The sequence below is a fragment of the Mobula hypostoma genome, chromosome 24 (assembly GCF_963921235.1).
Source record: "Mobula hypostoma chromosome 24, sMobHyp1.1, whole genome shotgun sequence".
Taxonomy (NCBI): domain Eukaryota; kingdom Metazoa; phylum Chordata; class Chondrichthyes; order Myliobatiformes; family Myliobatidae; genus Mobula; species Mobula hypostoma.
Window position 1 is genome coordinate 41534057 of NC_086120.1, and position 12772 is coordinate 41546828.

General features: G+C 39.1%; 2 protein-coding genes across 5 annotated transcripts in view; one reads left to right on the top strand and one right to left on the bottom strand.

The window, feature by feature from the left end:
- The window catches only part of stk11 (serine/threonine kinase 11), a 140951-nt gene that overhangs the window by 39158 nt on the left and 89021 nt on the right, over nucleotides 1-12772 (bottom strand). The window lies entirely within an intron of this gene.
- LOC134337458 (uncharacterized) overlaps nucleotides 1-12772 on the top strand; it is a 28069-nt gene that overhangs the window by 13382 nt on the left and 1915 nt on the right. The window contains exon 2 of one of the 2 annotated variants that reach the window (XM_063032488.1): nucleotides 5609-9447. The exons of the other annotated variant lie outside the window; for it this stretch is intronic. Coding sequence (XP_062888558.1) covers nucleotides 6129-7001 — 873 coding nt within the window. The 5' untranslated portion in view covers nucleotides 5609-6128 and the 3' untranslated portion in view covers nucleotides 7002-9447. Of the gene's footprint in view, nucleotides 1-5608; nucleotides 9448-12772 lie in introns of those variants that run through there. 2 annotated transcript variants of the gene reach the window in all.

The following is a 12772-nucleotide window of genomic DNA, read 5'->3' on the forward strand; positions in this document are numbered from 1 at the left end:
ATCTGTAAGGATTGCATGCAAGTCAAATTTTTCACTGTACCTCAGTACATGAGACTATAATAAATCAATTTATCAATTTCACCAGTTTGTAAAAGAATTATTCAAAGTAAACTACAAACTTGATTAGTACCTGCAAAATATCAGAATACAAAATGAAGACATTTACTTTCTTGTTACCACTGGCAGATGCCAACAGCTATATTTCCTCTTTTTCAGTTATAATAAACTCCAAGGCAGGTATGAATTCCTTTTGGTGTAAAGTCCCATCAGCACTCCTCCCGACCTCCCCTTCCCTCTATTGTCTATTCCTCGACTTAATATGTAGTTATTTTATGTAAATTATAATCATTACATAATGTAATTAAATTCTAAAATCTCGGTTTGCTGATAAAATACATCGATTTCTCTTGTTGTAGCCATCTCCAATTCTTATTAGGATAGTTCTGTGGTGGAGGTTGACTTGGATGCAGTTATTCAAGCCCTGCTCTCAGCTCTCCTCTCCTGACATCTGGCATCTCGCACAGATGATTCAGACAGCACAGACTCATTCATACATGGTGCTACAGGTCTCAGTATGACTAGGACCCAAGTCCATAGATAATATTTGTCTCATTCCACCAAGATGCAACACAGAACGTCATAGGAAGTCATTCCTGCCTGTGGCCATCAAACTTTACAACTCCTCCCTTGGAGGGTCAGACACCCTGAGCCAATAGGCTGGTCCTGGACTTATTTCCTGGCATAATTTACATATTACTATTTAACTATTTATGGTTTTATCACTATTTATTATTTATGGTGCAACTGTAATGAAAACCAATTTCCCCCGGAATCAATAAAGTATAACTATGACTATATTTATTTTCTAATTACCAAAAACAAATCTGGCACCCACAAAACCACTCTTCTAGATTCAGATAACTTGAGAAAATTTTACTTGTTTCCACAACTTAAAAAAAAAAGTGAAAACAACAGCATCAAATTGTCCGAAAATGTATGTTTTGAACTGCAGATGGCAAGCAGAGTACAGCTTTTCTCTGCATTTCAGCACAGGTTACAATAATAAACCAATTATTAATTAATAACAAAAAGATTTACGGTGATATAGTGCTTTTCGTGATATTAAATATTTTAGACCAGTTTCCCTCCCACTGCCTACAGACATACCAGATAGGTTAATTGGTCATTGTAAATGACCTTGTGATTAGGTTAGAGTTAATCACAATAGTGGAGTTTCTGGGGTGACATGGCTCAAAGGGCCGGAATGACCTACTCTGTTTTGCATCATTAAATAAATAAACAGCTGTAAACTTCAAAGTAAATTTGTTATCGAAGTACATATATGTCATCATATATAACCTGAGACTCATTTTCTTGTAGACATACTCAATAGATCCATAGAATTATAACCATAACGGAATCAACTGAAGACCCCTGCAACTTGGGCATTCAATCAGTGTGCGAAAGACAACAAACTGCAAGTACAAAAAGAAAAGAAATAAACAATAAATATCCAGAAAATGAGATGTACAGCCCAGGAGTCCTTGACAGTAAATCCATCGGTTGTGGGGACATTCCAATGGCAAGTGAAGTTGAGTGAAGTTATCTCATTTTGTTCAAGAGCCTGATGGTTTAGGGGGTAATAACTGTTCCTGAAGCCGATGGCTTGAGTCCTGAGGCTCCTGTACTTTCTTCCTGATGATGGCAGCAAGAAGAGAGCATGACCTGAGTAGTGGGGGTCACTGCGATAGCGCTCTGTGCAGCTGTGCTCAATGGTGGGGAAGGGTTTACCCATGATGGACTGGGCCGTATCCACTACTTTTTATAGGATTTTCCATTCAAGGACATTGGTATTTCCAATGCCTTTCAGCAAATGAAGTGTAACTATTCTACTGATATAGCCCTCTATTAACTTGAGTGTATTTGCTGAGACTGAACAATTTATGCTTATGGCATTTTTAGTCAAATTATAAAACATATAACTTGCCCAAGTAAAGTTATTTGTCAGTGATAGTGATTAAATAATGGATCAATTGACCAAATTGCATGCTATAACAGCATTTATTATTTCACCCCCAGTCTTTGGTTTTAGTGTTAATTATTTGCTGTTTTACTCATCTGTTACAACTTCTGTATATAATACAGTTTATGTTCGGTAAAAACTATGCAATATTTTGTACAAATGATCGCCACAGTCGCAAACGTCCTAACTCTTAAAAGAAAGATTAAGCAAGGATTAAGCTACATTCAGTGACAAGGAAAATTACCATCAGTGGCCACTTGATTCGGTCCATCACCAGGTTCAGGAATAGTTATTACCCTTCAACTATCAGGTTCTTGAACAGAGGGGATAACTTCACTCACCCCAAACAATGAACTGTTTCTACAACCTATCTTCAAGGACTCTTCATCTCACGTTCACAATATTTATTGTTTATTTATGTTTGCTTCATTGTATTTACTGTCAATGCCTGCAAGAAAATGAATCTCAGAGTTGTATATGGTGACATTTACGTACTTTGATAATGAATTGACTTTTAACCTTGGACTTTAATGTAACTGTCCAGTATCAGACTTCTGAATGGCTCAGGAATCCACGAATACTAACTTCCTATTCTTCTTTTGAACTATTGTTGTAACTTATAATTAATGCCCTTTACTGTATTGCTGCCTGAAAACAACAAATTTCATGACACATATCAGTGATAATAAACCTGATTCTGATCTCTAAGCCTTTAACCACTGCTCAGACATTGAGTGGACCCAGAAGCTGAATCTGATAAGAGTTATGGACAGCAAAAGAATCAAGTGAGGAAAATGGTTGAGGCACAAGATTAAAGTCTTAGTAAATTATACAACAGGTTCAAAAGGGCTACAGGGTGTATTCCTGCTCACATTCCATTTGCTTTACTACAGACACAAGTCTTAAAAGGTGCAGTTCAGCACTTTGTACAAATAGAGGAAAACTACCTACACGTAGGAAACAGCGCAAACTCTGAACGATGAAATATTCAAGTTATTGCTATCTATCAGAAAGTGACATTAACTCATTATTATTCATAGCTTTAACAAAAAAGCTAGACATAAAAATAAAATCTGTCCACTGTCTGACTGTCCTAGAGTGGGAAGACGAGGAAACTGAAACAGGGGACGAGAGATACTGCAGATGCTGGAAGCCTTGAGCAACACTCAGAATGCTGGACTAACTCCTGACTTGCTGAGTAGCTCCAGTATTTTGTGCGTGTTGTGTAATAAGAAACCAGCTCTACAGAAATTGGAGAGGGTAAAAGCAAAGAGCAGTGCTAAAAGATATACAACTCGTTAATTAGGTTACAATCAGATCATTAGAGTTATAGAAAAGTACAGCACAGAAACAAGCTATTCAGCCCACATGTTGAACCATTTAAATTGCCTAGTCCATTAGCCCTGCACCCCGACCACAGCGATCCCCTAAAGCATTGAAATCGAGCTTGCATGCACCACTTGCCCTGCCAGTTTGCTGCCAGGTTTCAGCACTCGCATTTTACTAAGAATATTGAGGCAAAACACTAAGATGGCACCAAGCACTAGATTAGTTAATTCTCATATACGCCAGGATGCAATGAAATTCCTTGTTCAAGTGAAGCTCAGAGTATATGTGGCAATAATAAATACACCAACGACAACAAACCAATGGATGGTGTAAAGTACAGTTGTGTGGAAATTGGGGGGGGGGAAGGTGGGGTTAAATTATAACAGCAGATTTGAGGAAATGGGTTATGTTAATTTGATCAAAGATAATTTAAGATGCTTGAAAGTCATGAAGGTTTTGTCATTTAAGAACATAAAATAGTACAGCACAGTACAGGCCCTTCAGCCCACATTGCTGTGCTGACCATCAAACCCTGCCTCCCATATAAGCCCTCACCTTAATTTCCTCCATATACCTGTCTAGTAGTCTCTTAAATTTCACTAGTGTATCTGCCTCCACCACTGACTCAGGCAGTGTACTCCACGCACCAACCACTCTCTGAGTAAAAAACCTTCCTCTAATATCCCCCTTGAACTTCCCACCCTTTACCTTAAAGCTATGTCCCCTTGCATTCAGCAGTAGTGCCCTGGGGAAGAGGCGCTGGCTATCCACTCTATCTATTCCTCTTAATATCTTGTATACCTCTATCATGTCTCCTCTCATCCTCCTTCTCTCCAAAGAGTAAAGGCCTAGCTCCCTTAATCTCTGATCATAATGCATACTCTCTAAACCAGGCAGCATCCTGGTAAATCTCCTCTGTACCCTTTTCAATACTTCCACATCCTTCCTATAGTGAGGTGACCAGAACTGGACACAGTACTCCAAGTGTGGCCTAACCAGAGTTTCATTACATTGCGACTCTTAAACTCTATCCCTTGACTTATGAAAGCTAACACCCCATAAGCTTTCTAACTACCCTGTGAGGCAACTTTCAGGGATCTGTGGACATGTACCCCCAGATCCCTCTGCTCCTCCACACTACCAAGTATCCTGCCATTTACTTCGTACTCTGCCTTGGAGTTTGTCCTTCCAAAGTGTACCACCTCACACTTCTCCAGGTTGAACTCCATCTGCCACTTCTCAGCCCACTTCTGCAACCTATCCATGTCTCTCTGCAATCTTCGACAATCCTCTACACTATCTACAACACTACCAACCTTTTTTAAACTTCTTGTGAGACTGTATGCTTTTAAGATTGCTGAAAGAATAAGAGAAGCTGGACTAAAAGCTTAATATCAGTCGGTCCCAAGCTACAAACTGCCAGGAAATAAGCAAGAAGACATAACTTAATCTCCCCCTTTACTGCGCCCCCACTCAAGTGACTAGTTACCATAATAAATGCACGTAACACAGAATACAATGCAGATAGGGAACAGACGCGTGGCTCCTACAATTCCTTTATGTAGTTGAGTAATAATTTGGGGTTCCTTTACTAAGGATGCTGAAAATTAGTTTATCACCAAGACATACTTTAATCACTGTGAGTCAGCAGTCAGTGAGTCATAAATGAATAGGGCAGAAGGATATAGAGCCAGTTAATAGTTTGAGTTTCATTACACTGAAAACAAACAATTGAAATAGTTTAATGAATTGCCTGCTAGTGTTCCCACACATGCAATGTCTTATTTTTAATTCAACATTTCCAGAGCTTCACAAGTGCAATCAAGTGGTGAGAGCATAAAGCTATACAGCAAGCAAAGAGTCTCTGTAGCCCATCTCATCCATGTTGATCAAGGTGTTTTTCTAAGCTGCACTTGGCTCATATCCCTCTTAACTTTTCCCTATCCATGTACTTGTCCAAAAAGTTTTTAAACATCATGGCTAGTTCAGTCAGGAATCAAGACCAGATATGTACATGGGTGAAAACTTTTTTTTAAAACTGAAGACAGAGATTACTAAAATCTGTAATGTTATTTGCAGATAAAGTAGCTCAGCACTGAGTGCCAGGTATGCCAATTGTATAAACTGTACTAAAAACATGGGTCTTGGTTTAACCATAATCTTGGTTTAGCTGTTTCTGGGCATAAACAGCTTCATTGTTTGAAAAATTGTGTAATGCTTAGTTTCATCCTTCTGATTTGACCTTCCTCTTAACAGAATCTGGTCAATGGTTGAGTTCTGATCCCAAAAGAAAAGAGTTCGTCCGCCTCGAGCAATTTCGCCAAATAAACCTTCTGAACAGAGAAGGCAAAATCTTTTTCAGCGTGTTGGCGCAAAGGCTTACAAAGTATCTGAAACAAAACCATTTCATTGATACATCAATCCAAAAGGCTGGCCTAGCGGGTTTCTCGGGATGCCTTGAACATACCAGCGTCATATGACATCAAATCCAGATGGCTAAGAAAGAAAGAAAGGATCTGCATGTCCTGTTCCTCGACCTGGCCAATACCTGTGAACCAGTTCCTCATTCCCTACTGTGGACTGCTTTTGAATTCTTTCAGGTGCCTGCAATAACAAAAAGTCTGGTAAAACTCTACTTCCAGGATCTGCAAGTTTGTCTCACAACATCAGATTTCACCACAGCGTGGCAACCACTGGAAGTAGGAATCATGGCGGGGTGCACCATCTCCCCATTGGCCTTCACCATGGCAATGGAGTTCATTATCAGAGCCTCAAAATGGGTTGCAGGAGGAAAGCAGCTATAGTCGGTCAACGGCTACCACCGATACGAGCCTATATGGACGATATAACAATACTGACGACGACCGTACCCTGCACCAAGAGACTTCTGGAAAAGCGTCATCAAAACGTCACATGGGTGAGGATGAAGATCAAGCCCAGCAAGTGCAGAAGCATCTCCATTGTCAAAGGTCAAGTCACAGATAAAAGATTTCATATTGATGGGACACCTGTCCCGACCGTGTCAGAAATGCCAGTGAAGAGCTTGGGTCAATGGTATGATGCTAAACTCAAGGACACTGAGCAGTTTAAACAACTAAAAAAGGATACCATCACGTACATAGCTCGCATCAACAAGACCTGGCTGCCAGGAAAACTCAAGCTGTGGTGCTTCCAGTTCGGCATACTCCCAAGACTCATGTGGCCTTTAACAGTGTATGAAATCCCCATCAGCAAGGTGGAAAAGCTCGAAAGAATGATCAGCACACATGTAGAACAGTGGCTTGGACTCACACGATGCTTAGGTCCTGTTGGACTGTACGGAAACGGCAAATTGGAATTACCAATTGCAAGTCTTGTGGAAGAATTCAAATGCACCATAGCAAGATTGGTCATGACCCTCACTGAATCTGAAGATACTGTTATTCGAACAGCAGCCTCCCATGTGGCAATGGGGAGGAAGTGGACTCCATCTGAAGCCATACAGAGTGCTAAGTCTGCTCTTTGCTTCAGGGATGTGGTTGGCCAAGTCCAACATGGGAGAGCCGGGCTCGGGCTCATCCCAAAAGCTCCTCAGTGGCACAAGGCAACATCAGTGCAGAAGAGACGGCTCCTGGTGGAGGAGTTGAGAAGACAGGAGGAGGCAGAGTGAAACGCCAGGGCCGTCTCAATGGCCAAGCAGGGCCACTGGATTAATTGAGAGAGCCTGGAAAAGGGGAAACTTAGCTGGCGTTACATCTGGGAGATGGAGGGATCTTGGCTAAGTTTTGTCATCAGAGCCACTTATGACCTCCTACCCACACCCCAGAACCTGAACCAGTGGTGTGGAGAAGACCTCGCTTGCTTTCTTTGTCAAGCACCTGGATCACTAAGGCACATTTTAACAGGATGCACCACGAGCCTCACCCAGGGGCGGTACACTTGGCGGCATAACCAAGTTCTCAGACAGCTGGCAACAATCTTGGAACAGAGGCGAATCACATCAAATGCTCTCCCACAAACATCGGCAGGAAATGTCCACATCACACGATTTGTACCAGCAGGCCAACCTCTAGAGCACCATATAACATCAAAAGATGTAAGCGTTCTGCAGGTTGCTCAGGATTGGAGAATGGACGTGGACTTGGAAAAAAAAAGCTTGTGTTTCCCCCAGACACTGCGGCTACAACACTCCAGCCAGATGTGGTCCTGTGGTCCACAACAGCCAAGCTGGCATATGTTGTGGAATTGACAGTACCATGGGAAGATGGTGTCGAAGAAGCTTATGAGAGGAAAAAGACCAAGTACTCTGAACTGGCAACTGAAGCTGCCCAGAATGGCTGGAAGGCCAAGATTTTCCCTGTAGAAGTGGGATGCAGGGGATTCGTTGCGACATCTACAACCAGTCTATTGAAGAAGATGGGGGTGAGGGGTCACTCCCTCCAGCAAGCAATCAAGTCCTTGTCAAATGCAGCAGAAGAAAGCAGCAATTGGATTTGGATTAAAAGGAAAGACAACTGGGCTGCAAGATGAAGACAGGAGGGTATGGAACTGAGGGGGGTGTATCTAGGATGCCAGGTAGCACCGTTGAGTCCTCTGGAGACACCGTGGGCTGATCAATGAAATGTCAAAGAAGGAGGGTGCCCACCTGATGACCCCGATGACGTACCTACCCTCCCTCCTTGTCACCACTCCAAGCCCACTGCCAACATCGAGAGTGCCGATTTACCATAGGGATTGAAACATCAAGTCCTAGTAGCTCTACTCTACTACAAGCAGATAACTCAAATATTGCCAATTATTTTAAAAAACATTTACACCAGAAATTGAAAGACTGAAATAAAGCTTGCTGAAATGAAACTGGATAATAATTTATCATCCTGACATTCTTATACAAAATGGCTGAAAATTTTAAAAGCTTTAATTGGAACCAGCAGCAGTGTAGTTCTTCCCAGGGATAAAGACACTCATATCGAGACACTATAGTGTTTAATTATTTCTTTAATTTTGTGCTCAGGGATAATGTTACATTCCCACTTCTTATTTTCAACGGCTGCATCAATAGCACAATGTGTATTAAATCTCCCTTTAATCTGCCCCAAAAATCCACTTGCATCCTTAATTTCACAATGACAATTCAATGTCACTACTTTCAGTTTAGAAAACAGGAAAAATTATTATCAAGCCCAATTTGCTTATCAATGCAAACTTGATTAATCTGCAAACTAATTCCAGATGCCCACTTTTTCACAAGCATAATATTTTTTGTTTTTAAGACATTGAACAGAGTTAAAATTAACACCTGACCTAGCATTCAATTGCTATTTGGAGAACAGTTCTAAACTTCAGCTATTCGTTGGATATAGAGGTTTTTCTGACTCATTTGTTCACAGGACCCTCAGGTCTTATTCTCTCCAACCAGAGGAAATATGTTTATTTATACCTTATCAGTCTCTCTTACAGTCTTAACAACCATGACCAACTCCCAACAATCTAAATTGAACAAATACAACCCAATTCATGCAGTCTCTCCTTATTCCACAAGATGAGGTATTATAGCGATAAATCTACGTAGAACTATTTGCAACTCATAAAGCTAAAGCAACTTACTCTAGGTACAGCGCCTAGAATTACTTACAATATATAAACACAAGAGATTCTGCAAATGCTGGGAATCCAGAGCAACATACACAAAATGCTGGAGGAATTCAGGCCAGGCATCATCTCTGGAGAGGAACAAACAGTTGATATTTGGGGTTGAGAACCTTCATCCGGACTGATGAGTCTCATCCCAAAAAATCAAACTGTTTATTCCTCTCCATAGTTGCTGTTCTTCCGGCATTTTGTGTGCATTACTCACAATATTCCAGGTTGAACCGTGGTCACCTGCAGTCCTCGCTAAGTGACATTGCCAATCGGCAAACGGATTCAGAAATTAAAATAAAGTTTGTCAATTACGTTACCTTTGTAACTCTCCTGTGGCAGTGCGGCGCAGAGTCAGTTGCAAGCTTTATGCCACTTAGCTTTAGATACTGTACAATTATAATGGTGCTAGCTAGCTAACTAGCAAATAAATGCCACAATAAACTTGTTCTGTTGACCATAATCAGAATGAGACATTTTAATAAGCATTGCCACATCACATATTTCATACAAGTTATTGAAGTTAAAAAAATTAATAGTAAAAGTGTGCCAATTGTTAACCAATATATAACATAATTAGATCTCACATTAGAGAAGAACTTCACAGAATGCAAAGCATTTTGAAATGCCCACGGATCACGAAGATGCTTATTAAAAGGTGAATTGAGAAATTAAGAAAATTCATTTTCCCCAAGCATTCTTACTTTCTGATACAGGGAGTTCTCACTTCCGAGGATTTTAATTTTGCTTGCATAATTTCTTTAAAATTACAGACAGCTTAAAATGAGGGAAGTTCTTGGGATTTCTGAAAAATCATGACTGAACATAATTGTACTTCATTGGATGTCTTGGTTTGTAACAAGAATTATCAAACATTTGTTGCTGTAAAAAACTAAATTACTGATAAATGGCAAAATTTGATTTTTATTCAGGATGCGCTGGTAGCAGCGATATGGGTCTGAAGGTATCAATAATTTCATATTAATACACCAAAGCACAGCAATGGGTCTAGGCAACACTCATGCTAACATGACAATAGTTCATCCTGCCCTCTTCACTCTTTACTTCAGAAGCACATGATTCTAGATATAATTATGACCTCAACAGAGAAAAATAAATGTTCAGACTTCAAAGGTTATTTCACCTGTGATATGTAACTTCAACAAATACTTCAAGTAAAAAGCTTATCTTAAGAAGTCAAACGGACAATATTTCAAATGCAGCTATGATGTATATTATGAGGTTTTGTGTTGTCCATGGTGTACAACCGTATTGATTCACTCCCTAATCTGTTGTCTCTCAAAATACTGAGGAAATTGAATTGAGTTATTCTTTAGAAGATGCTGCCTACTCAGAACACAGGATAAAGCAATTCCATTTTTGTAGCACTCTTCATATCTGTGTTAGTGTTCCACAGACCCAATTAAGTATAGATGAATGTGGCAACCAGTTCTGTCATACAAAACAATTTAGGAAAAATAGTTGAGGAGTGAAAATAGCAGAAACCATTCTGTTCTTCAAATACCGCTCCTGAATCTTCTACAACCAGAAACAGGTAAATAAGGGCAATATACCTTGCACATAAGTGCCATGGAAAATATTTGGTGCACACAATCTACAGGAAACCAGATGCCCAGTGCTGGTGAGAGTTGGCAGGACAGACTGAAGTTCATTAAATGAGTAAGGAATGTCAAGATAAATAACTTTTGCCATTTATTTTAGATATAGTCTGCAATAATTTTTGTGTGTGTCATTCACTGCTGACTTCAACGCATTTCTTAATACAACTCAACCAATGTGCTTAAAGGAAAAGTCCCAGCATGGTATGCTAGAATTCCTCCTGCTGGCATCTGCTCATCTCATCTACAATGGAGCTAACCATGACTGTTGTAATTCAACATCTGGATGCTCAATTTTTCAAACTGTCAATACCTTTAAGAACTATTTTGGATCATTTTATTCAATCAAAAAAAGTTCAATTTCAGAAGCTTACTTGTTGTTCTGTAATCTTGCTACTGTCATGCATTTCCTTGCAAACAGAGGAGACCTTTCTGTGTGATTGCAATGGAGATGGTTGAAATGTCTTTTATTTAAATAATTCCAGCATTGCTGTGCCTTCTAAGTATTACTTAATGCACTTTTTAAAAAAAATCAAGCCAAGACCTTTGGTACAATAGCCCACACCTTGTGATCAGATAGTATGTAAAATGTTGCAAAATAATATGAAGCTGGCTTTAAAACTGAATATGCAACTACAAAAAGGTAATTAAAGCACAGTGCTTAATGATGAAGTATAGCTAGCTGTTATCAATGAAACATTCGCTACAAGGGAAACCAGAGTTGTGGAGACTGACCTACACTTCAGTGTGGTTTATTAAAATTACTTCATGCACCACTAACCAAAGTTTTAAAAAAACAAATGCTTTATTGCACAGCTTAAAGCACAAAACTAAACAAATCTACATTTAGAATTAGCATTTGTTCAGTAACTTTACAACAAGAACTAATTTGAGTCATTAATCACAGTATTTGTATATGAAGTTGTGGTTATTCGTAGGACAATTAATTTGAACTCAAATTACTTTTGCATAACATTTGTATTCATTACTTCACTCACATCCTTGTCTAAAATACAAATGTCAGTTTACTGAACCAATTTCATTAAACCCTATATCTGAACCATCTTGAAAATAGACTGAAGCTGTACTAAAAATGGCAGCAAGCTGCATCATTTTGTACAGTAAACTTTAGTTTGATTTAACAACAGCTGTTAAAATTGAAATCCGTTTGGGGAGGGAAACAAGAACAGAGCTGAGAATCTTGGAAAATTAAAGTTGCTCTTAGCTGATAGAAGGACATTCAAACATATTTTACAGCAATAATGAGAGCATCAGCTATTTTCAACGGGGATGGTGAATAATTCTACAACTCCTTCCACCTTTCAAAGTTAAATCACTGAGATTTTTTTTACAATAAAAAGAAATTTAAGATGTCTCTAGAATATCTATGGGTAACAGACTTCTGCCGGATGCTCTGGATTGGATGCACTGACAGAGTTATTCAGGAGTTTTTTAAAAAATTATTTGTTCAGAATTATTCCTTATGTTTTGGCCAATTCCAGAAAATATTAACATATGCCACATTACTACTGATGGTTTCCATCAATAAAGAGTAAACTTACACAAATCAACCAACTTTCCTCACAGTTTGCCTTACAGCAAGGGTTCCCAACCTTTTCTATGCCATGAACCCTCACCATTAACTGAGAGGTCAGTGGACCCCAGATTGGGAACTCCTGCCCTATAGAAATATGAAAACCCTGAATATCATTTGCACTTTAATCAGTTACAGTAAAATGTTAAAATATTTAGTTGCAGGGTCATGAAGACAAGAATAGCTTTTTTAATATAAATTTCCAATGAAGTCCATAAATACACACTCTTAGTTATTACAAACGTGGGTGCTTTTGAATGCAAAGGGCTTTCAAGTCATTTTATTTAATTTAATACAACACCTGCAAAAACAAAAATATAGGCAAAATCATTTAAATTATTAACCAAATTTCTACAAAATTTGAATCAGTGTGACTTTTGGGATTTTAGCTATTGTAGCATGCAGACTACTACTGTCACAGTACAACACTAGAAGAATGGGGAAAAGTTGTTTTAATATTCTTTTACACTAATTAGCAACTGTGACAACTCTTTAGGAAGCACTACATAAACACACATATGCAATGGTGAAGACACCTCACTAAATTGTGGTTAATAAATATAAATCAAAGATAAAATACAATGGCAT